The following is a 27,380-nucleotide window of genomic DNA, read 5'->3' as shown; positions in this document are numbered from 1 at the left end:
GAATACTTGAATCAATTGTTCGATTAAAATTAATTAATGATTAATATTTTCTAAAAAATTTAGTTTAATAATTAGCTTAGTCCCTTAACTTTAAAAACGTTAAATTTAGGTCCTTATATTTTTAAGTCTTTTTAGAGCTCAGTATTTTAGTTCCTTGACGCTTTTAGTTCCCGAACTTCAATTAGACTTTAAATATTGACATAATTAAATAAGTTAAATAGAGCCTCCATTTTAGCTTAGATTTTAAACTATTCTTTTAATTTAGGGGATAATTCGAGTTGGCCCTCGCGTAAACACTCGAGGGACCATCTCGATTATTCGATTTAATAATTATTTAAAACCAAATAGGATTAATACTATTGCCTACAGTTTTAGATTTAAGCCCCTAGGTTCCTTAATTCTCATAATTTGACACCGTAGGTTAGAAAAGAGCCTTAATTAATTTGTAGTATAATTAGGATTTAATAAAATTTTGCTTGATCGCATTATTTTTATAAATCTAAGATACTGTTCACTTATTAAGGAGTTAATAGTATATCCTCCGCGATCGCGCTCAGGGGGTAACTACTGGTAATTCCCTAAATAAGTCGACATCCTTTTCAAAACCACATCATGTTTTCTAAAAACGAGACAATATTTGGTTATTAGACACAATAGTTGATCTCCCGTATTTACGCTCGGGGGTGAATGCTATCGGTCTAAATAAACGAATATCATTTTCAAACTTTGCATCCTTAATGATTTTTAAATTAAATAAAGATCGAGCTCAAAATTTCCGATTTTAAATATAGGGTAATCAACTAGGTACCAATTTTTGGGCGCTTGTGGGGTGTTAATCATTCCCCACGTGTAACTGACTTCCGAACCTGATTTCTGGATTTTCGCAGACCCTAAAACTCAATATTTTATTAAAATAAAATATTTTATTAAAATCACCCAATTTTTACGATATTCCAATCGCACCTAAAATGATTGGTGGCGACTCCTCACATTTTCGAAATATTTTCAAAGAGAAAAACCCCAAGTCAATATCGATCTTTTCTCGCCCGGACGAAAAACGGTGTCGACAAGTGGGATATCTTGAGTAACTGCATGAAATTAAGAGAATTTTTATTTTTTCAGTTTGAAATATTTAAATTTTGATGAGCTAATTATCCTAATTTTTTTAAAAAAATTATTAAAACTAAAAACATTATTTGAGTAAAGTCTTTTTACAGAAATTTTAGTATTGAAGTTTTAGGGTCAATATACATTTAATATTTATATTTGATTTTTATTAAATTTAATTTAATTTGAAAAATATTTTATTTGTTTTTTAATAAAATAAACTTTTGTAATAAAGGAAATAAACAAAATAATTATATTTCAAATTTAAATAATTTCTCACTATCTAAAACCGAACATTAGTTAAATCAATCACTGTCATGGTTGAAAAAGAATGTAAAATACATCATATTAAAGTCGTCTATTATTAAAAAAAAAGCATAAATGCCAAAAAAAAAATCTTTACATTTGATTAAATAAATATTTTAGTCTTTAATTTTTTTTTCATTTCAACTATAATATTTTATTTTAAGATAAAAAAAACTTCTAACATTTGATTGAATAATCATTTTATCTTTATTTTTTACTTTTGGTGTATTTTAACCCTAAAATTCTGTTTTAAGATAAAATACATCTATGTTGGAGCCGTAATTATTTATTAACTAACCGTTTTTATTTACGTATTTTTTGCCCGAAATCAAATATTGAAAACCAAATTTCGGAAAAAAGAATAAGGGTTTCAACGTCCTAATATCACTCTCAAAATGGGTTTCATTTTGTATTCTCGATTTTTAAAACAAACATTCAAGTCCAATAAATGGGGCTACGTTGAGCTCAAAGGTTTTGTGAAGTTTAGAAATGTGATTATCCAAAAGAAAAAAAAAATGGTGGGTATGATCATTTTGCTTCATGTCATTCTCTAATGTTAAGACGTAGGAAAGTTCAGTGTACCATTCAATTTCGGTCACCTAATTTGATGTCACATTCTTGTTTTTTGTCTTAATTTTCAAAAAGATCTCCCAGTCTCAACCTACCGAGTAAACTACATTGAAGTTCATTGCATCGGTCTCGAGCTTATCCACGAATATACTTCTCAAAGATTGATCGAGGTGAATATGTTGAAACTTATTTTATTTTTTTAAAAAAAATATTTTTTTTATATTTTTTATTGGTAATCCATTTTTACCCCCTTAAAATTCTATGAATTCGTCTGATTCTAAAATTTTATAAATTCACTTATCCTAATATAAAATTATGTTCATCCCTATGTATTTTAAATTTTAATATATGTGATTTTGTTTCTACTTCAAATTGTATTTATTTTACAAGACGAGGGAAACAAATATATGATCGGTTACCATTTAAAATAAAAATGATGATCTAACTAATTATTAAAGAAATTAAATGAGTTTTTTATGATTTAAATTATTTTGCTGTTGTTAGGTAATATATAATAATATACTTGATCGTGACCTGTTCTATACCCACTTAAATTTTTATAAATTTGATAAAGATGGAAGTTTAAATTTTAGAAAGTATAGTTACATTGAAAATAATCAAGGAATGTTTAAATCCGATACGAGTAAGTATAATTTTTAAATTTATATTTTATAAATTGTTTAAATATTTTAAATTAATTTTTAAATTTTGTTTTTATAAATTGTATAAGCATGATTATCATAAGTTATTAAAATTTTAATCACCAATATGAGTAGGTTGATCGCTGTCATATCATTGATTTATGATATTGTTTTTTTCTTTCAAACGAATGAAAGGTACATATTAATGGTTGTCGGAATATATTTTAAGGTCCAAAAAAGTATTATGGAAAATAAAAGTATCTTGAAAAGCAATTAAAAGAACAAGAACGCGTAGAGTGTTTTTGTGTCGTTTTCTTCTTCGGCCATTACTTAATCGAAAATTTGGAATAGAATCAATGGATCCAAAGAAAGAAGAAATCGATATATGGTAAATTTGTTATGTAATTAAATTTGCCGTGTTTAAATAAATATTTATATTATATTGAAAGAAAAAGAATGAATAAAGAAAATAATGTATAAAAATAATGTTATAACCACAAGCACAAATATTGATGTAATCTTAAAAGCGGATCAAAACAGAAATTGAAACGAGCAAAGATGAGAAGTAGTCGTAAGTTTGAAGTCTGAAGTGTGCAACTATTTGCTTGGCTCATCCTACTTGTTAATTGATTGTTGTAGGCCCCTAAATGACTTTCAAAATCATTTCTTCAATCACCTCCCCTGCCTTCCTCCCTTTGTGTCATGCAAAACAGAAAAGCAAAACAATTACATCTTCTACACCTTCACTAATTACTACCCAGAAAACAACAGGACATGTGTAATTCAACAAATGCCATTTCAATTGCAACTCATCAAGAATTACATGTAAATCTTGTAGGTTAGTAGAAGTAGGGAAATTTGTTATCTGTCAATTTCATAGATCAAATATAATGCCCGCACAATCTATTTTATCACTTTTATATATAATCTAAATATTTATAGAATAATTATAAATTACTTTTTACTTCTTAAAAAATTATCCCTTTTCGAGTCCTCGAGTATCCATTTACACTTTCAAATTTGTAATCATGAATAAAAGGCTTGATGAACAAGCAATGGAATATGACATAGTAATGGAACTCATTTGTATATCAAAATGTATAAACGGTTTGCATTGAACAAACCATTAAAGATCTCGAGTCAGGGAAATTCTTAAGGAAGGTCATACAAATTATTATAATTTTGTCATTTTTTGCGTGTGTAAAATTTACTAATACTTTGTGTATACTACTAAAATGTTGTTATCAAATTTAACAAATTATTTGAACTTTTGTAACATTTTGTGTGATAATTAATTATTGGTGTAGTTATACAATAATTTGTATAATTGATGATATTTTATGTAACTCTAAAAAAAATTCAAATTACCTTAAAATAATCTTTCTAATCACTAAACTTTTAAATTTTATACAATTAACAATAAATTTTATCATAAAATGAGCATCACGTCGTTAATTATTATTGAAAGCATTGTTGACACATTAAAATTAATGAATAATATCTCATTTAGCCTCTCAACTATAACTATAATTTTATTTTAATGCTTTTCAAATATTCTTAAGTGATAATTTAATTTTTTAAATATGGTAATTATAATTTATCTTAAAATTATAATTTTAAAAAATGTTTTAAAATTCATAATATTTCGGTAAAACTTTTCATTACAACTCAAAAAGTAATACACATTTAAGCAATATCATATATACTGCACTTGAAAATTACAAATCTAATTAATAAAAGTAATAAAAGCACTATCATGATATCAATCATATCATATAAATTTTTGCTGGAAATGGATCCAATAATTCACATGCACTTTAAATTTGTAGTTGGTGACTTTCAAATGTCTAGTTAGATATTGTCTAAACATGAATTATAGGTAAATATAATTTTAGAACACTGCTAGAAGCAAAATTGTGATATATATATATATTTAAAATACCCTTAAATTTTAGAGCATTGTGACATATCACATACCACGCTCGTAAATGGTTATGCCTCCCTAAACCCTTTATTCACAGCAACATAGTTATTTGGTTGTCAAATTAGTTTGAGAAATAATTTTTTCATCTCTAAGTTAAAAAGGGAATGTTGAGACCAATGATCAATTGGTCTAGTGGGATGAGACACTAGGTCTTTTAAGCAATGTCAGAGTTTCGAATCCTGACGTTTGCGAATAGAGCAAACTGGGTTGGGACGATCGCTCTCGCCTCTATAGTATCCGATCTGGATTAGTGGGTCAATAGATTGAATATTAGTGATTAATTAAGAAAACAAGGGAATGTTGAGATTAAAAGCTGCATAAATTAGTTAATAGAATTGTAATGGTTGTTAGTTTGTTATATGAGTTAATTAATTTCTAAAGTGGTTAGCTAAACACTCTTCATATATACACATGTTATAGTAAATGAATGATGAGTGAAATCATTTTATTGAATTGTTTTTAATAATTATTCATTAGTTTTAAACAACAACAACAAAACCCTATTTCCATATGTAATAGGATAATGTATTCATTAGTTTTAAAGGTATCTGATCTATTGATTGACTAATCCATATCGAGTAATGTAGAGGCAAGGACGACTCTCCCAACTCAGTTTGATCCATTCACAAACACTAGGATTTGAACATTTATCTTATTTCACTGGACCAAATGGTTGTTGATATATATATTATTTCTTTTAAACAATGTAAGTATTGTAAAATTTTAAAAATATGGGGTTGAAAAGTTTTTAATAATTATTCATTTGTTTTAAAGGGACACATTATTTCTTTAATAACAATATAACTATTGTAAAATTAAAAAAACATTTTATGTACATTTTCTTTAAATCTACCACCCTTAACTACGTAAATTGATGAAAGAAGGAGTCATTATCAGCCTGTTAAAAGCAATCACCCCAAAAACGAACTTGTCATTTTCAAGTTTTAAACCGCGTTCAATGCTTACCTCTTCGCCGCCTTCTCAGTTCTCTCAACCCCCTGGCCTGGTTGAAGCCGCCCTTTCACTCCCCCCCCCCCAACCATATATTGGCACTTTCCTACTTTCCTTCCTACAGCCTTTTCTCTATATTACCCCAAATTATCCCCAACACTCGATCCCCACATAGTTATTTGCTTTCTGTTTCCTTGTGTGATTATCAAACTCCATCGATTCAGCTTGTTAATAAGGAATGAGGACCATCTTCAAATCAGCACTATCTCCCACCAGGATGACTCCACCTGCTTCTCCACTTGCCCCAACTTTTTCCGAGTCAATAATGGAAGAAAATATTCAAACTGCCGAGTTTATCATCACCAAATGGGATTCCTTGTCCGACGACGACGACCCCCTCCGTAACACGGCTTCTCTTTTCTCCAATAGTAGGGAAGAAGCTAAACAGTATTTGTCTTCCATTAAGGGGGTGTTTGGTTCAAGGATTATGGGATGGGAATCCCACATTCCCATGTTTGGTTGGCCGGGAATCTCTTTTCCGGTAATGTTTTATTATCAATAGTAGATTTTTTGGGGTATATTATCGGGAATGTTATTACCTCCATTCCCTTAGGTATTGTAATATTACCGGCGTTTTAAACTAAAATGCCCTTAATTTTTTATTTTTTTCAAAAATATCATTCTTCTGTCATTGAATAATAAAAATTCTACGAATGTTAAATTACAAATTTATCCTTAAATTATTTTAGATTTATAAAAAAAAAATCTATAATTAAAATTTTATATAAAGTTCAGAGGTTAAAATTTTTTTTACCCTTTCATTAAACCTTTTTTATATTTTTAATTTTGTAAAAAAATTATATAAATATTATGAATTTAATTTTTTAAAAAAATATATAAATATTTTATAATTTGTAATATTATACAAATATATAATAAGGACAATTTAGTCAAATATACATTCTAATAATATTTTATTCCTTTAACCAAACATGGTAATCTTACATTCCAGTTAAACCAACCAAACATAAAATACAACATTCCAAGTAATCATATTCTCTGATAATCTTTTATTCCCACTGATAATCTTACATTCCGTGAACCAAACGCAGCTAAGGGTCTACAAAAAGCTATGCAGTACTTGCTTTCAAATCAAGCGAGTTCCGAGAAGCTTGTACGAGCTCAAGAACTGATGGAAACCGCCATGAAACTGCTCGAGAAGGAGTTTTACCAGATTTTGAAGTTTAATCGGTTTTATCTTGACCCAGAATCCATTTCTACTCACTCATCCTCTAGACCATCAGCTTCCAGGTCTAGCTCTTCAGATTTCGAAGAATATGAGCCAGAGAACGAGTCAAAGGACGAGACTGACTCAATCCCAGAAACCCAGTGAGTGTCGATAGCTGCAATAGAAGATTTAAGAGCCATCACGGAGATCATGATAAAAGCTGGGTACGCCAAGGAATGTATCAAAGTTTATAAAATTATTCGGAAATCGTTCGTCGATGAAGCTCTTCACAGTCTCGGAGTTGACAGGACGTTGAACTCACAGAAGATTCAGAAGATGAATTGGGAAGTTTTGGAGGCTAAAATCAAGAATTGGCTACACGCTGTTAAAACGGCCGTTAAAACGCTGTTTCCCGGAGAGAGGATTCTCAGCGATCAAGTGTTCTCAATTGCGCCTGCTATGGGGGAATCTTGCTTTACGGAAATTTCGAAAGAGGGAGCTTTGGCTCTGTTTGATTTCCCAGAAAATGTAGCCAAGTGCAAGAAAACTCCCGATAAAATGTTCCGTTTCTTGGATGTATATGAAGCGGTTTCCAATAATTGGCCCGAGATTGAATTAATGTTCAGCTGTGAATCAACCTCAACCGTCCGATCAACCGCCATTAACTCCTTAATCAAGCTAGGTGACGCCGTTAGAACGATGTTAACGAGCTTCGAAACGGCGATTCAAAAGAATACATCCAAATCGACGGTTCCAGGCGGAGGGATCCACCCCCTCACACGTTACGTCATGAATTACCTCTCTTTCCTTGCCGATTACAACGAGGTTCTCTCCGACATCGTCGCAGATTGGCCGTTAACGATTCCGTCATCTTTGCCAGAGCCATTCTTTGGTAGCGCCGACAATGAGGAGAGTATTTCATCGTCGGTTTCGGTCCGCTTAGCTTGGCTTATCCTCCTCATGCTGTGTAAACTCGACGGGCATGCCACGATGTACAAAGACGTGTCGCTTTCTTATTTGTTTTTGGCAAATAATCTCCAGTACGTTGTCGGAAAAGTCCGACAATCGAATTTGAAGATTCTTTTCGGTGAGGAGTGGATGACGAATCACGAACTGAAAGTGAAACAGTACGCTCGAATTACGTGAGAATGGGATGGAGAAAAGTGCTTGCATCACTGCCCGAAGATCCGACGGCTGAGATCCCAGTCGATGAAGTGAAAGAGCATTTCAGAAAATTTAATTCGGCTTTTGAAGAAGCCTACACGAAACAAACATCTTGGGTCGTACCCGACCCGGGACTGCGAGACGATATCAAAATATCTTTGGCGAGGCAGATAGTACCCATCTACAAGGAGTTTTACGACACGTACGGAGGAATACACCCGAGGAAAGAAATCTGGGTTGATTCATTTGTCAGATATTCCCCTGATGATTTGGGAAATTACTGGTCGGATTTGCTCCATGGGAGTGTTACGTCAAGTTAAAGCCACGGTGGGCGGAGTCATTGAACCGATCCTATTTTGGCGGGGAAAGAATCCCCGGCCACTTTGGCGTATATAGGTTCGTGTGGGTAAAACAAGGACAAATAGGATTTGTATGAATTGATTGACACGTGTATAAAGAATAGTCGATCTTATATATTTATTTGTAAGAGATCCAAGGGACTAAATATGTTAATAAAATAATTTTATTTTCTTTGGAGAATCCCATGATTTTAAAATGGAACTTTACAAGTGGTTAGGAATGAGCCAAGGCCAAGTGAGTGATTATAGGTAATTATAAATTTAATATACTAAAACTATATATGAGTTTGAAAACTTATACTTTTGAGCTTTGGTTAAAAGGAGTCACGTGCCTGTTGCTCGGCATTGGAGTATGGGTTCAATGGCTAGCATTAAAAGCTTTTACATAAACATTAAATTAGGACCTGTATACTTTTGAGATTAACCTTGGTCAGTCAAATCATAGGACAAATTATTATTATACGATAATAAAAATTCATTGGTTACTATTTTTACAATAAAACGGATGTAGGATGGAAAAATAAATAAAAACCAGGTCAGTCTGTCAATTTATAATATGTTGTGTATCACTTCTCAAGGATAATGATAAAAATAGGACGTCAACCGACATCCATAAAAGTATTCTTCAAATGCTTGAGTTTTGAATTGAATAAAATTAGGACATAGCTGGAGATTAAAGCAATTGGTTAGCGTTTCAGCCAATATAACCAAAGCTCACGAGGATGGATCACATATAGTCTTCGACCTGCCTTCTGTCTAGCCAGAGGCCAAGACTTAGGCATTGAAGGCCTCCTCCTTTACCAAGCCCATCACATACATACAGTGGCCATAAACGCCTCATGCATAATCATCCAACTATCAAAAGTCGTAAATATATCACTAATGTTTTTAAATTTATATCTCTCATCATCTTTCGTTAACTGAAAAGTAGAATGACGATGTTGTACCTTTATAAATTAATATAATCATAAACTTTACTCTTAATTACTAGTCGATTTAGTCATTACTTTTAAAAAATTAACTCTTCAATTTTATACTAATTCTGAAAATACACATACAAATAAAGATTATAAACTAATAAATTTTGGTATGATGAAATTATGCATCTTAGACTATAACTGATCGATTAGATCGTTGGTGATTCCAAGTGACAAGTCTTGCATTGGTTGAGTATTTAAATATAGTTTTAATATTTTTTTATTGAATGATTTGTTACTAGACTTATACATATGTATTCCAGTCCATTTGATTTGTTCAAATTAACATCTGTCTTATATATAATATATATATATATATTTAAATTATCACCCTATTTTATTACTGTAATACCCCAAATTTTTTCTAGTGACTAAAATATAAGTTTTGAAAGTTTAGTAGTTAAAGTATAAATTTTGAAAAGTTTAAGGACCAAAATTATAATTTTGAAAAGTTATATATTTTAGCATGTAAATGAACAGTTTGGATTAAAATACAGGTTTTAGTGAAAAACAGATTTTTGATACGAGAATTATGTTGAAAGCTAGAAAGTAGTAAAGTCGGTATTGAAATCGGATAATCGGATTGAACTAAAATTTTACAAAAATTTGAAGGATGTTAGAAAATGATTGGATATATTATTTTCATATTATATATCAAAGAAATTTTACTCAGAACCATGCAATTTTTAAGATTTGTCCGAATAGTGAATTTTAGTGACTAAAATGTAATTTTTAAAAATTAAATGGCCAAATTCGAAAGTTAAAGCCAAGTTAATTCATCTTTGACCAAGAAACATTTTAATGGATGATATGAAAATGACATTTAGTAATTTTCAAGATTTATTAAGGATATTTTTGAGATTTTTCATTAATTAAATATTAAATTCAATTAAATTAAACATTGTCAAGTGTATTAAGTATTATATAATAGAATATTCAAGATAATGAAGCCATTTTCAGCTTCTTTCTTCACCAGGGACAAAACTCTCAAGATAAAATATGTAAGATTTTTATTTTTATTTTTGAAGTTATTTTCTTGAGAATTATACTTTGGTGTAGTTAGGAAAAATGTTCTACGTTCAATTTGTTGCGTTTTGACATGAATATCACTAGGGTTTATGTTCAAGTTCATCTTGAGTTGATGAAGGGGATGTTGATTTCTTGTGTTTTAGGGGTTATGAAGAGTTAAGTGATTTTAAATAATTGGTTGTGAGAATTGATGAAGAACCTAATGATGAAGTTAATGAAAACAATTTAGATGGAATTTGGCAGTGAGTTTGAAAATTCACCAGAAATTTTATAAAAATTATTTGGAGGTGATTTTTATATATTATGTTCGTATATCAATCTAGTTTTGTTTAAAATAAACGGGAATCAATTTTAAGGTGTATAAAAAAGATATGAATTTTTAACCGAGGAAAGGTCAAAAAAACGGGCAGCAGATTCTTCCCAAAACAGATTATGTCGGTCAACTTTGAAAATTCACCATAAATTGTATAGAATGAATTAGAATAATTTATTTATATGGATATATTTTTATTCGAGTCTAGTTTTCAACGGAAAAAACAAAATTAAATTCCAGTGTGCATATCAATACAGAATATTGATTCTTTAAAGGTAGTGCAAGTTGTCTGAATATGGAAATTTTAGAATTTAAGTTGAAATGGATTAGAAGATGAAGAGTAATGTTTAAATGTTGAGTATATGTTTGGATGCTTGGAATTGAAGTTAAATGACAAGAGACCATTTTGAATAAATTGAAAATGTTGAAAGGAATTCATTTTAATGGTTAGATGGTGGAAATCGAAAGGTTCCAAAACTTTGGGGACTTGTTTGCAAGTTCTTAAATGAAGAAATATTATTTTGGGTATTTTATTCAAGTGCTGGAATTTTAGTAATTAATGTACAATTATCATAATGGTGAATGACCATTATGAATTAAAGAAAAAATTGAGTTGAATTCTAGAAAGAATTTAAAATATGTGGTTTGAAGTTATAATGGAGTTATGAGTTTAGTTGATATCGATTTAGTTATCGATTTTATTTTATAGATTTTCAAATGTTAAAATGAGCTTATATTAGTACGATACTAATATGTAGTGATACTAATATGTAGTTCGAACATTTTGTGTTATAATTTGGTATTGTCAGACTACGATAAATCTAGCAATCCGAATGATTCGAAAGGAAAAGACAAAGCTCGTGACTAAGACTATTGTATAAAAGTTCTGTAGTGAGGCAAATGTGAGTGCGGTTATTTATTTAATTATTTTGATCGATATTTTGATCGATGACGACTTGCAATAAGTCAACCTCATTCCAATTTCCAGCATGATTTATAAACTTTATAAGGAATATTTTTATAATATTCTATATCATTTTTATGAATGATTTAGGGTATGAACTGCTTAAGCATGATATGTTGATTATGAATTTAATTATGATACATGAGCCCATTGTATGTATAATGAGAATTACTGGTACACTTGGCATGTCATTAGTTGAGTATTATCAACTTTGATACATTCGTGTATCAATGTTATCATATCAGCTTTGGTACATTCGTGTATCAATGTTATCATATCAGCTTTGGTACATTCGTGTATCAATGTTATTATATCAACTTTAGTACATTCGTGTATCAATGTCCAGCTCTGTTGGTGCTTATTGAGGTTATGATGGCACTAAAGTGCATCATATCTCAATATCAGTTACGATTTGCACCGTGTTGTGCATAGTGTGCACCTTACTCACGTATCTTATGTTCTCATAAATATGCATTGGGCTATGAAAATGAATATGTAAGTTGTAAATGAATTCTAGTTGGCAGAAAGCATGATATGCTTATTTTATCATATATTATTTATCAGAATTTTTATGAGTTCATGATTTAAAAAGAAATTTCAGGTCTCAGTGAAGAAATCGATTTGGATAAGTTGGTTTGCCAGTTTAATGTTTTAAGTTGAATTATTTTATTTATATTTATGATATTTTCATATTTTTTCTCACCTTAGATTATTACTGCCTCACTAAGTTATACTTAGCGCATGATGATTTTCATGCGTAGGTTCTAATAAGGATAAGTACGATCAGTAAGGAGCTATCGGAGCATCTTTCTGGAAATACATACATATCATCGGTATCAGTAAGACATCTATGATGTTTCTTTTGACTTATAGTGACATTTATAATTATGTCAGTAGTTTCTATTTATCGTATTTATTTTAAATAATTTGTAATAGTAAACTAGAACTATTTTAGTTTAGTTTTATATGTATCTATGCATGACAAGAATTTATTATATTATTATGTTTTTAAAAGATTTTACGAAAAAACATGGTTTAGTAAAAATTACTAATTAACAAATGATTTTATTTTCCTGTAATAAAGAAATAAATTATAAGTTGAAATATACTTTAAAATAGATTTTTTAAGTTAGAATAAGAGTGTTTTCAAAGGAAACAAATTTTTAGGGAAATTTTAATTCAGTAAATGTTTTCAAGTTAATGTGATATCTTTGACTCGTATATTGAGACATATACGGATTAAGGGTGTTACAATTACACTATTTTTAATCATTTTGAATTGTTATTTAGTAATTTATCAAAAATTAATACGACATCAACTAAATGATTTAATTGTATTATGATTTGATTTTAGTTTATCCGTTCTTCACATTTTCATTTGTTTTAAGTTTATTTTTTGACAAAATTTTAATCATTTTAACATATTCTTTTAATTCCTTAACTTCATATTTTAGTTAATTTAGTCCCTTGACTATGACTCTTTACATATTCTTTCTTCTTATCAATTCTTTTACTCATTTATATTCCTATCGATAAAACTTTCTCAAAATCTCATGTTTTAAAAAAGGTACCTAAACTTTATTTTTGTTTCAAAACCATAACTAATGTACAATTTAGGTTTTATTTTGGTACTCCGCCGTAACTTAACAATGATGTTGACGTGTCATCATAAGATAATGTCATATCATCATTGAGAAAAAAATGTCATGTCAGTAGTTCTATTAATTTTTTAACAGCAGGATACCAAAATGAAACCTAAACTAAACGTTATATATGGTTTTGGAAAAAAATTAAAGTTTAGTTATCAAAATGGTACAAAAGTAGAAGTTTAGGTACTAAACGTGTAGTTTACCCTTTAAAAAATTAAACTATAAATATATTATATAATTTTAGATTGTATTTGATTTATAAAATAATACCACAAATCTTACTCACACATGCGAAAAAGAACATGAAACATATATATATATATATATATATATATATATTGTATATGGTTAGAGCGAGGTATTTAAGTTGAAACCAATCAATACTATAATATTATACATAATTATATTTAAATTTAAATATAAACTCAAATAAACATATTCAATTTGAGTTAAAAATTTCAGATAAAATTGAACAATAAAATAATAATTGTAAATTCTATTAACTTGAAATATTTTCTACTCAAGTTGACTCAATTAAATACACACTCCCAATGAGAGTAGTTGAAAATTATAATATGCAACCAACCTAACCTAAAGGAGATTGAAAAATAACCGGATACAAATCTATATATGTATGCATTTTATAAGCTCTTTGTTTTGTCAAACGATGTTTCAATGCTTGGATATAAAGATATTTCATTAGTGGCAGATCGATGGATAATATTACCTTTTAAGTTTCAAGCGACTGTTAGAAATCCCAATATGGACTATAAGTGATTTGGATGAATATCTCCAAATATGTAAGAAATGTTACTTCAAAGTTCAAACTTTAGCAATAGCAATCTATCACAAAGGGACAATATGAATTATTGATCATTCATGGGTCCCAAAGATTGGTTTAATAATCAAAGCAGTAGTTACTATTTATTAGCCAACTAATTGTGGGCTCGGAGACTTTGAAATCATGTAGGAGGAAATCTATAATTCTAATTCTAATTCTAATTCTAATTCATTGATTAAATGTAAATGATTTGTCCATTATATCTAAGCAGTAGTTACTAGGGTTGGGGGCTTTTTTCTCCTTTATAAAGGGGTTTTTTGAGCTCATATATACCACGTCGATGTCTAACAAGGGTTTCTCTCATGGAGCTGTTCTTTTTGTTGTTGACCATTCCGCTGTATTTTTCTTCATGTTGTGGAAGTGGGGTCGACTTCTGTGGGGAGGTGATGAAACGGAACAAGAACCTCGGCCTTAACGAGTACAAGTTCTTGTTGAAAGCCGGTGTCAGTTCGGGCATCGGTGATCAAACATACTCAACGAAAATCATGTTTTCCGGCAGAGAAGAGTGTCCGAAATTGGAAGATGGAATCTCTGAAATGGACGAGTTTTTTCACGACAGCATTGCGAAGGTGTTATCGAAGGCAGGCATTTCCCCTCAGGAAATCGATGTTTTACTTGTCAATGTCTCCATGTTATCGGCGGTTCCTTCTCTGAGCTCTCGAATCATAAATCACTACAAAATGCGACCAGACATCAAATCTTTTAATTTAACTGGAATGGCTTGTAGTACAAGTCTGATTTCTCTTGAAATTGTTCGCAATGTCTTCAAATCATACAATGAACAAGATCGCTCTGCTAGTAACGACGGATTCGTTGAGTTTAAGCTGATATCCCGGCACCGACAAATGGATGATTCTCTCAAATTGTTTGTTCCGTTCCGGTGGCTGCGCAATCCTTTTGACGAACAAGTAGTCCTTAAAACATCGAGCAATGTACAAACTGAAATGCTTGGTGAGATCACATCATGGAGCCATAGACGAGTCATATAATTGTTGTTACCATAAAGAAGACGATGAAGGAATAAGGGGAGTTTTCCTTAGCAAAAGCCTTCCGAAAGCCGCGATTAGTTCTCTCGCCGACAATTTAAAAATCATCGCCCCAAAGATCCTGCCCTTTAGGGAACTGCTTCGGTTCAAGGCAGTTTCACTCGTTAAAATATGGAACGACCGCCGTGGTTACGCCCCCAATCGACCGATCAAAGAAGGGGTGAACTTCAAGAGTGGAGTGGACCATTTCTGCATCCATACGGGAGGGAGAGCAGTGATCGATGGGGTGGGAGTAAGCCTTGGTTTGACAGAATATGATTTGGAACCGGCTAGGATGACGCTGCATCGATATGGGAACACTTGAGCAGCAAGTGTTTGGTATGTTTTAGCATACATGGAAGCCAAGAAGAGGTTGAAGAAAGGGGATAGGATTTTGATGACAAGCTTGGGTGCTGGGTTTGAGTGCAACAGTTGTTTGTGGGAAGTTGTGAGGGCAGGTGATGTGAATGTGTGGAAAGATGACATTCACACATACCCATGAAAGACATCGCTAATTAATCCTTATATGGAAAAGTATGGTTGGATTCAACATGAAACTGAAGCCACCTTCAAAGTCCCAAAGGATTAAAAAGTCTGGCAAGGTAACCTAAAAAAAGTAAAACTATGAAATCAAGGTAAAACTTTTTACAGAATTCTATAAATGTTGTGCAAAAATTCTAATGTTAATAGATATCAATATCTTAATATATCAAAATTATATTTAATATATAAAGTTCTAATTGTAATAAGACATCTACAGATAATAATTAGTTATAACAATCTCTTTTGAATGCTTATTATAAAATATTTATCTTGTTAAAATCTTATTATAAAAAATCTACTGAAAGAAAAATCATACTTCATTTCACACTTTAATACAAATTACATGTCCTATTAAAATTCTTACTAAAAAAATTCATGGGGCAAAACCTAGTTAAGGAATTTTTTTTATAACAAGTCTCTATTCTCTCTGATTTATGTATCATTTAAGATCTTTGAAACGACACAATCTAGTGTTGAATATCAACTTCTAAAATGTAGCGTTACAAAGTATTTTAGTAAATAGATATGTTAAGTTCTCATTTGAATGAATTTATCTCCATTTTTTCATGTAAGATTGTTGGAGTTTCTTTTTTAGAACATAGACCATGATTTTCTAGTATGCGATGAATTATAAATCTTAGTCACATATATATAAAGACTCGTGGATAGTCAAAATTTTAGAATAATTAAAAGAAGTGACTGTAATTATTTTGTTTCATTGAGTGCCAAAAAGTTATAAAACCTTCATATATGAAAACATAATCAATTTATGACTGAGCGTATTCCAATTAAATAAGTATCATCTATCTGCAAAATCATCCAAATTTGTTTTGAGTAAGTTAGGAAATAATATTTTCATATTTTGTATCTTGAAGATAACGAAAATATGACAACTCTATTGTAAAATCTCTAGGCCGAACAACAGCTAAATCTTATTAATAAGTTGGCCACGAATGACATGTCAGGTCTTGTATGATTAGTAAGATTTACCAATGCACCAGTGACACTTAAGTATATTGCTTTAGGACCAATAAAATCTTTATCCTTTTTTCCATTAATCTCAGGACTCCTTTATACTCTCATACATACTTCGTCATCAAAATACATTATTTAAAAAATAATATTATAAATATATTTTATAATTTTAGATGACATTTGATTTATTAAACAACATTATAATGCAAAAAAAATATGAATAAATATATATATATTTCTTATATGGTTAGAAAAGGCATTAAATTTAAATTCATTCGTACTATAATATTATAAATAATTATAACTAAATTTGAAAATAAACTCAGAAAAATCAACTCAACTAAAAAAAAAATTGAATGATAAAATAAGACTAATCAATTTGAATAATTCGAAATTTTTGACTTTACTCAAGCGAATACTCACTCTTAATTATTCTCATTATGAGAAGAAAAATCTGACAGTTGCAGGAGAGCAGGCAGTCTCAAAAATCCTTAATGATGGTAATAAATCATTGGATGGTGCCTATAAACCACCTTTAGCCCTAAACTGCAACATGCATGAACATCATGAAAACGTTGGTTGTTGTCCCGTTTTGGTCACTCACTCCCCATGCTTCAACTGGGACTTAAAGTTCAACCCTTTATCTCTCTATTTCTATCTACAAGAAAAAAACAGACGAAGTAATGGAAAACTTAATGGCATTTACCCTCTGATTTTGTTATCTGGGAAAAAACGATATATATTTAATAAAAGCAGAGATCTATCACCAAGTTTTGATGATTTTCCACCTTTTTCAAGTAACCCTTTCTATTTTCGTAGAATACTTAAACCAGGGAGCAATAGATTCTCATGAATGGTCCTGGTTGTTCAATTCGAAGTACGTAAACCATAACAAGCTCTACCAGAAATTTTTGGATGGTGTGTACTTTTCAGACCCAATATCAAAATATGTTTTGGGTTGTTTAGTTCTTTTTTACTTTTCAGACCTTAATTATATAGCCCAACATACTGGGCAAGGATCTGATTACACTATCTGTTACGGAAGACGGCTATCGGATAGAGCAAAATCGCAACTGATAATTTGAGAAAATAAAAATGAAGATAAAAGAGACACAAAATTTACGTGGAAAACCCCTAAAATATTTAGGGTAAAAACCACGGGCAACGGTAGAAGAATTTCACTATGAGAAAATAGGAATTACAACCTCTCTCGATCTACCAATGAGAAAACAATGATAATTCTCTCTAAATAAAAAGGAGAAAACAACTCTCAAGAAACTCTCTAAAATCTCTCTAGTATTGGAAGAAAGCTAGAATGCTTTGGGATGATTTTGAAGCTAAATGAGCTAGGGTATTTATAGTTGAAAACTAAGGACTAATTTGTAAATACCCTAAAGTTTAATGACTAAATTATGATTTAGCCATTGTCCAAAAAATCAATAAAACAGCTCATTTTTTTCAGTGCATTTAATATGCACCTTTCGGTGCTTAGTCAACAATCTCCCACTTGAAGATTTGATTGGAACAATCATATCTTCACACCATTCTTTCTACCTTGTACCATCATGTTGCTTACGTCTCTGACAGGCCACAAGAGGATCGACACCAAGTAAATTTATCGGTATTGATCGCTTTCGTCATGAAATCTGCTATGTTGTCTTTGGTATGAATCTTCTGCATATCTACCGTCCCTTCTTCCACCTTTTCACGAATGAAATGGTATTGAACTCGTATGTGCTTTGTCCTTGAATGAAATGCTAGATTCCTTACTAGATGCAAGGTGCTTTGACTGTCACAAAACAGAGAAACATACTCTTGATTGTGCCCAAGCTCCTCCAATAGCATCTTCAACCAAATTGCTTCTTTACTGGCTTGTGTAGCTGCTACATATTCTGCCTCTGTTGTGGACGTAGCCACGACTGACTGCAATTTTGAAACCCAACTTACAGCTCCACCAACAATTTTAAACACATATCCTGTAGTAGATTTGCTTTTATCCAAATCCCCTGCATAGTCAGAATCTACATAACCATTGATTAGTAAGTTTGATCCTCCGTAACATAATGCAACATTTGAGGTCCCTTTGATGTATCTCAGGATCCTCTTCACTGTATTCCAATGCTCTTTGCCTGGATTCGCCATGTACCGACTAACCACTCCCACTGCTTGTGCAATGTCTGGTCTTGTGCATATCATAGCGAACATTAAACTTCCCATTGCTGATGCATACGGTACTCGAGACATCTCCATCCTCTCTTCTTCACTACTAGGACTCATACTGGAGGATAATTTGAAGTTAATAGGAAGAAGGGTAGAAATTGGCTTACAATCTTGCATGTTGAATCGTGACAAGATCTTCTTCAAGTAATTCTTTTGTGAAAGCCAAATCTTCCTATTACTTCTGTCTCAGTGAATTTGCATCCCTAGAATCTTGTTTGCTGATCCCAAGTCCTTCATTTCAAATTCCCTAGCCAGTTGTGCCTTCAATTCTTCAATATGATCTTTGTTGGGTCCTGCAACCAACATGTCATCCACATACAACAAACAATATAACAAAATCGTTATCACCAGACCTCTTAAAATAAGCACAAGGGTTTGCATTAAGTCTGTTGTATCCAAGGCACATAATGAAGGAATCAAATCTCTTATACCAACACCTCGGCGCCTGCTTTAGACCGTACAGAGATTTGTTCAACCTGCAAACCAAGTTCTTCTTTTCTTTTTCTTCAAATCCTTCAGGCTGGAGCATGTAAATCTCTTCTTCAAGATTTCCATGAAGAAAAGCTTTTTTAACATCTAGTTGCTTTAGATGTAAGTTCAATGTAGCACACATTGCCAAAATTACTCGAACTGTTGTTAGTCGAACCACAGGAGAAAATATTTCATTGAAATCAATACCTTCTTTTTGAGCATATCCTTTGACCACCAATCTTGCACGATACCTCTCAACTTGATCGTCACCATTTCGCTTGATTTTGAAGACCCATTTGTTACCAATTGGCTTCTTTCCTTGTGGTAGTGGCACAAGGTCCCATGTATTATTTTTATGAAGGGCTTCGATTTCCTCTTACATCGCCATCATCCATAGTGAAGCATCTGAGTTGTTTATTGCCTCTTGGTATGTTGATGGCTCACCGTCCTCTGTTAAAAGACAGTATGCAATATTACCTTCTATAACATAATCTGAGTGCCAATTGGGATGTCTTCTCACACGATCTGATTGGCGAGTTGTTGGAGTTTCAGAACTCTCTGGTTCTTGTTCATCATATGCTGGTTCTGCTTCAGAAGAATCTCCTTGTTCAACCTCCTTTTCCACATGTATATGTGTAGTCTCTGACTTTTCAGCGCTATCATCGTCTTCTTTTATTTGTAGCTTATCTTCTACAAAGATAACATCCCTGCTAATGGTCACTTTGCGGGCAGTGGGATCCTACAAGCGATACCCCTTGACTGCATCAGTATACCCCAAGAATTTGCATTTCCTGGATTTTGGATCCAGCTTTGAGATTTCTTGGGAGTTGTACATCACGTACACAATACTTCCAAATACATGGAGGTTTGAATAATCAGTTGGTTTACCAGTCCACATCTCCATTGGTGTCTTCAGCTCTATTGCAGTTGATGGAGCTCGATTCACCAAATAACAGGCGGTATTGACTGCTTCTGCCCATAATGATTTTTCTAGGCCTGCATCCCTCAACATTGCTCGTGTTCTTTCTAACAAGGTTCTGTTCATCCGCTCTGCCACTCCATTTTGTTGAGGAGTGTTCGCCACTGTGAACTGTCTTTTGATGCATTCTCTCTTGCAAAAGTCATCAAATTCTTCGCTTGTGTATTCTCCTCCATTATCTGTTCTGAAACACTTGATCTTATTTCCAGAATCAAGTTCCACTCGCGCTTTGAAGTTTTTGAAAGTTGCAAACACATCTGACTTCTTCTTAATAGGGTACACCCAACATCTCCTGGAGTAGTCATCAATAAATGAGACAAAGTATTTTGCTCCGCCTAGGGATGTGACCGGTGCTTGCCATACGTCAGAGTGAACCAATTATAGAACACTTTTGCCTCTAGAATTTAATGTGTTGAATTTCAACCGGTGTTGCTTACTTGTTATACAATGCTCACACAAAGGAAGTGATACCTTTGTTAAGCTGGGAAGTAGCTTTTGCTCCACAAGGACTTTCATTCCTTGTTCTGACATGTGTCCAAGTTTCTTATGCCATAGCATTGCAGAATCTGAACTACATGAGGCAACAGAGGCTTCTGCTTCTAGCAAAGTCTCTCCCTTCAGCATGTACAAGTTTGCAGCTATCTTTTCGCCTTTCAGCACCACAAGCACTCCACGGAACACCTTCATGATTCCTTTTTGTGTTTCAATCTTGCTTGCATTATTATCCAACAATCCGTAGGATAATAAATTTTTCTTCAGGCCTTTCACGTGCCGCACATCTCGAACAACTTTAATTGTTCCATCATACATCTTCAATTTGATGGTTCCCACGCCAACGATATCTAAGGCATGATCATTGCAACTATAAACAGATCCTCCTGAGACAGGTTCATAATGATGGAACCATTCTCTTCTTGAGGTCATGTGATATGTTGCTCCTGAATCAATGAGCCATATATCTGCAAATCGTTTTCTTCCTTCTACGGTGGTTGATGCTTCACAGCATAGAGCATCTCCATCATCTGAAGTGTTTGCGGTATTGCCTTGTGGATTGAAGTTTTTATTTAGACTCCAACAATCCTTCTTCAAGTGACCCTTCTTTCCACAGTGGTAGCACTTTAAATTCTTTTTGCTTCTGGACTTCGATCTACCATGTTTGTGACTACTGCTTTGGCCACGTTCTGTTGATCTCCCTCTCGTCGTTGTCAACGCTTCTGCTTGTTGCAGATTTACTTGTCTGTCTTCCTTGTTCTTACGCCGATTTTCTTCTTGTAGAACAGCAGCTGCAACGTCATCGAAGACTAGACTGGTGACATTACTATTTGTCAAGTTGATGATGAGTTGATCATACGAATCCGATAGACTTTGAAGTAGAAGTTCAGCACGTTCTTGTTCTCCTATTTTACAGCTTAAGGATGTAAGCTGAGAAAATAAGGTATTCAGTGTATTTAAGTGCTCCGTCACTGAAGTAGATTCTGGCATACGGAGAGTGTACAATTTTCTCTTAAGGAAAATTTTATTGTGCAGCGATGTGGCCTCGTACAGTTTGGTGAGATGATCACATATCTCCTTAGCTGTCTTTTTCTCCTCGATGCTTGACAATACTTCATCTGCTAATACTAGATGAAAGTTTGCCATAGCATTTCCGTCCATTTCGATCCATTTGTTGTCATCTGCAAAATCCATCGGCCTTTCACTGATAGCCGCTAGACACCCGTCTTTCCTCAGGATGACCTTCATCTTTAATTTCCACAATGAGAAATTTCTCCCATTGAATTTTTCAATATCAAATTTCGTTGCCATAGCTTCTTTTACGGATAGCTCCCACTATTTCACTATCGTGAATAGTTCTCTGGAACCTTCAAAGAATGGGTAATAACTTCTTACTTTCTTATGTTGGAGGATCCACCTTTTGGTGGCAACCACAAAGACAATAAGCAGATATTACACACTCTAATCTAGCTCTGATACCAATTGTTACGGAAGACGGCTATCGGATAGAGCAAAATCGTAACTGATAATTTGAGAAAATAAAAATGAAGATAAAAGAGACACAAAATTTACGTGGAAAACCCCTAAAATATTTAGGATAAAAACCACGGGCAACGGTAGAAGAATTTCACTATGAGAAAATAGGAATTACAACCTCTCTCGATCTACTAAGGAGAAAACAATGATAATTCTCTCTAGATAAAAACGAAAAAACAACTCTCAAGAAACTCTCTAAAATCTCTCTAGTATTAGAAGAAAGCTAGAATGCTTTGGGATGATTTTGAAGCTAAATGAGCTAGGGTATTTATAGTTGAAAACTAAGGACTAATTTATAAATACCCTAAAATTTAATGACTAAATTATGATTTAACTATTGCCCAAAAAATCAACAAAACAACTCATTTTTTTTCCGATGCATTTAATATGCACCTTTCGGTGCTTAGTCAACACTATCCACGTCTTCCTTGACGGCTTGACCCTTTTCTCCCCCAATGTATTATATTAAGAAAAAAGATTGAAACTTTGGTGAAGTCGTGAATTTTTTTCATAAAAGGTTCTAATAGAAATGGAAAAGGAAGTGGGTGAGGCGGGTTCTTCTCTTGCGTACAAGCTTTTATTTTCATGCCCTTTTGGTCTGTCTCAGCCACAGGTTTTAACTTCCTCTGGCTCTGATTCATTCTCTTTTGCATTTACTTTAATGTTTCACTTATTGTGCTTTCCTTTGTTTGTCTTGGTGGATGAAGCTGTCCGTATTTTTCGGTGAATCCTACGATAGAATTCCTCATTCAGACACGAATTTGGAGAATTCCATTTCTGAGGTGAACTTAAAGCTTTGAAGTTTTTGAAAGTCAAGTTCTTCAATTTTGTCCTTTTACCTTTTATATGTTCTTTGGTTTGCTTAGATATGGGACCAGAGGGTTCAGAAAAATGGATCTTTATTCAATGGCAAGAAGTTTAGGGTATGATCTGATCTGATCTGATCTAATCTTGTTTATCTATGATCTCTGTGTTTTCTTTTCCCCCCTACACAAGTTTTTAGGGGCGCACTCTTTTGAGATGCAGGAAAAGAAAATTTGACCCATTTTTGTATTGACTATTGAAGTTCAAGAACCAAGATGGTCATGCTTGAACACATTCACGAAGTTATTTCGTTTTGATGTTCCTTAAAATTAGTTTTGATTATTCTTGGCATTGTTGATAATTTTTTCCAGTACGGAGGATATAGTCACAAGAGTGGAGATGCATCAAAGCAAGAGTCTTTTGTATGCCTCCACCTCGGATTGACAGATTACGGGTCTATCTTTAACTCTATTTCTTTATGCATGCATTTAAATTGTGATCCTGGTAGTGTTTTCATTTGTGTCTCGTTTATCGTGGTTGCGGATGTAATGTATGTTGCTGCGGTCAATTGCAATTAATATCACCAGTGAATATTGAAGACAGAACCAAAACTGCAAAATAATGATCTTTACGTCATATTGTGGCTGCTATGAAAATCTTTGCATGCATCATGAAGTCTTTTACTTTATCATATCTTATTGATGTTCTTCTGATATAATAACGATTCCTCACCTCTACTTGTTACCAGAACTTTTGTAGGGACAAACTTGAACCCTTGGTGGGAAAAATTCTTGGTTGCATCAGAAGGTATGTCAATACAAATTTACAGTATTCACTGCAGATGAGATTCTTTCTCCTTGTTAGCAGTTAAACAAATTTATGAATTCTATAGCTAGAAAACGCTTTTATTTGTCCCCCTTATGCCTAAAACAATATAATAATTTACCACATTCACATTGAGTTCATATAGACAGCACTTAGCTGAAGTTTGAACTTTGATCTTACAAACACAGTTGCAAACCTGTTTAATGTTTATACATGCGAGATTCTGCATCTCTTGACCGTTAGCTTTACTTTTCTGCAGATGACCCGACACAGTGTCAACACACCTCAAGCCCTCTTGGAAATGGTGCAATCGTGGAGACATCTGACAAGTTAATAGTGGTGCTGCAAAGGAGTCATAATGTTGGTGAATTTTCTGGGCATTTTGTTTTTCCAGGGGGGCACCCTGAGGTAATACATGTTGAATGGTTAATGATAGTTCTTCTTACTTTTCGATTACAAGACCCTGCTTTTCTTTTGCAGACAAATTTAAACTACCGTATTTATATGCTCTCATAGGTGTTTTATACTTTGCTTTGACAGCCTCAAGAAGTGGGCATAGAAACCCACAAATTCAGCAAAGACTCGAAAGATTCCGAGCTTGTCAATAAAAAGGTTTCCCAAGAGATGTTTGAAAGCATTATTCGTGAAGTTGTTGAGGAAATTGGAGTACCTACTACATCCCTGGTAAGTGAGGACCACTTTGTTGTTGGTGCTTCTTTTTGTTCATGGTTTTGAATTGTGGTTAGTTTGAATTGTCAAAGTATCTGGAATCATTTCTTCCAAATAGCTCTTCCTTATTCTTGTATTAGTTTGTCAATTGTGACCTTCAGTACCAATGTTGGATATGAGAATGTGTATTTCTCAGGTTTTAAATTTTCGATTTTAATTTAAACCCCATACCCCATATGAGAATTGTCAACTGTAATCTGAAACACACGAGAAATCCACATAACATAGACAATAGTGTCATTTTCCCAAAAAATCCCATCACAAATACATCTTGATATAGTCTAAAGACAACTTTGTTATTTCCAGATAGCTTTCATTCCGGTTTCTTGATTGAATTAATAGCTTTTTTGTCTGTTCAAGGAAACCAAATTTCGGGTCCTGTTTGCGTCCTTGATAATTGATTTCGTTGTCCAGTTATGATTATTATCCTTTGAGAAGTGTTTTGATATAGACTTCTTTTTTTGTCCTGCTTGCAGTCAGATCCTCTTTTTATTGGCATATCTCGCAGGGTTTTGAATGTTAGACCAGCTATATTTTTCTTCATTAAATGCAGTCTTGAATCAAAAGAAATTCATCAACTATATTCCAAGGCACAAGATGGCTATGAATCTACTCAACTTTATACAGTCTCAATGGTAGGTGTTTCCCTTCTTGTTTTTCTCCTTGGACCCTCTTTTCTTTTAAAAATGATAGAATTTGATTATTATTTTTTGCACAATTTCTGGTTTTAGTTGCTGTTATTAGAAATAACTTCTAGTCAAAGCCTCGCCAATGCGTTGGTGGCGGCACATTTTGTTGGTGTTTTCATTAATTAGTGCTCTTGCAGTGATGTTGAGCGAAACCTTCACGAATGACTGTAGCATAGCATGCATTAAGAATCCAGTGGTAAATTATGGCAGTGCTATAAGTTGACATGAAGAGGAAGAATAGCTAAAAATCAACATAAAGCACAACACAACACAAAAAGTTGACACGAATATACTAACATGTCAAAGCCTACATAACACAACTTGTTTACGTTTCAAAGATTGTACAAATATATAGTTAGCTTAAACAAGATTGTGATACATAAAAGTAACATGGACACATCATGAATACAAAAATTGTCAAGTCTTACCTCTTCCCCCATATCTTTCCTTCCTGCTTGTGGCATTGCTATGGAGTAAACCCTTTTTTTTTCTGTAAACGTTGAATATGCAAATTTTAAACATGTTACGCCCTTGTGTTGATCAGATTGAAGTAGAGCAGATGAAATCTAAAATGCCTGGCTGCCATCAAGGTGGGTTTGCACTCTATAAGATGATGGTTGAAGCCTCGAAGAACATCTGATGCTAGCTCACATATGCTACTCTCTTCAAGGTTTTGCCTTTTCTAGATATTTCCATCTTAAAGTTTGCTTTATATGATTTCAGAGCACGACGTTCAGTTCATAAAATTTGGTGTAACTAGAATATTTTAACTGCTTTTGACGAATTTTTATGCACGCAAAATTTTATGTTAGGGGTGAACTTATAAAATTTTAAGGGTAAAAATATATTATTAATAAAAAATATGAAGAAAATATTCAAAATATATAAGAATTTGAAATTTTCAAGGATGTCATCCTTGTTTACATTCTATGTTGTATAGATGCTTATTCAATAGCCACCCTGTCAGGGAAAACAAGATAATAACTATAATTCTATTAAGGGGGTTTTCTTCTTCTGGACTGATACATTTTTTGATTCCAACTTGCATGTAATTTGAAACAGTTGTCCAACATGCATGCTTATTCAGATATTATTATGTCTACCGGTTACATGTACGAGTAATTATGTTTATTTAATATAAAAATAAGCGAGTATATTTATTTATTTTTAATCATATTCTGCTCAACCTTAAAAATATATTTGTAACTTCAATTATTTTTTTTAATTTAATTCTTAAATTTTATATTTTATTTAATTCAGTCCATGACTACAACTCTTTGCATATTCTTTATTCTCGTCGATTCTTTTATTTCTCTGTATTCCTATTGATAAAATTTTCTCAAAATCTCATGTTTTAAAAAAGAGATAAATTATACGTTTAGTATCTAAACTATTACTTTTATTTTGTTTTGGTACTAAACTTTATATTTTTTTTAAATCATACTTAACGTTTAGTTTAAGTTTGATTTTGGTATTCCACTGTCATAAATTAAATAGTGATGTTGACATGTCATCATAAGATAATACCATAACATTATTGATAAAAACTAAAAAAAATGTCATGTTAGTAATTCTGTTAATTTTTTAACGGTAGGGTAATAAAATGAAACCTAAACTAAATGTTAGGTATAATTTTGGGAAAAAATAAAGTTTAGATATCAAAATAGAATAAAAGTAATAGTTTATGTACTAAACATGTAGTTTACCCTTTAAAAAATTAAACTATAAGTATATTATATAATTTTAGATTGTATTTGATTTGTTAAATAATACCACAAATTTTACTCACACATGCGAAAAAGAACATGAAACATATATATGTATATTGTATATGGTTAGAGAGAGAAGTTTAAATTGAAACCAATTAATACTATAATGTTATACATAATTATATTTAAATTAAACTCAAATAAACATATTCAATTTAATTTAAAATTTTCAGATAAAACTTGAATAATAAAATAGTAATAGTAAATTCTATTAACTTGAAATATTTTCTCTTCAGTTTG

At 32.2% G+C, this 27,380-nt stretch overlaps 1 protein-coding gene and 2 pseudogenes across 1 annotated transcript; all 3 read left to right on the top strand.

The window, feature by feature from the left end:
* Positions 1-5,635: 5,635 nt before the first annotated feature.
* On the top strand, positions 5,636-8,434 carry LOC120180172 (annotated as a pseudogene).
* A 5,951-nt stretch (positions 8,435-14,385) lies between these two features.
* LOC120180260 lies at positions 14,386-15,697 on the top strand (annotated as a pseudogene).
* A 7,100-nt stretch (positions 15,698-22,797) lies between these two features.
* LOC120180216 (nudix hydrolase 9-like) lies at positions 22,798-26,194 on the top strand. The gene is made up of 9 exons (XM_039185594.1): positions 22,798-22,937; positions 23,032-23,106; positions 23,191-23,247; positions 23,500-23,582; positions 23,877-23,935; positions 24,213-24,361; positions 24,494-24,637; positions 25,159-25,317; positions 25,916-26,194. Exons 1-9 carry the CDS (start codon positions 22,854-22,856, stop codon positions 26,009-26,011), a joined length of 906 nt encoding a protein of 301 aa, XP_039041525.1. The 5' UTR covers positions 22,798-22,853; the 3' UTR covers positions 26,012-26,194.
* Positions 26,195-27,380: the final 1,186 nt, after the last annotated feature.

Source organism: Hibiscus syriacus, unplaced genomic scaffold (assembly GCF_006381635.1).
Source record: "Hibiscus syriacus cultivar Baekdansim isolate YM2019G1 unplaced genomic scaffold, ASM638163v2 tig00112491_pilon, whole genome shotgun sequence".
NCBI classification, from domain to species: domain Eukaryota; kingdom Viridiplantae; phylum Streptophyta; class Magnoliopsida; order Malvales; family Malvaceae; genus Hibiscus; species Hibiscus syriacus.
The sequence above is the reverse complement of the archived record's forward strand: the minus strand, read 5'-3'. Positions and strand labels throughout refer to the sequence as shown.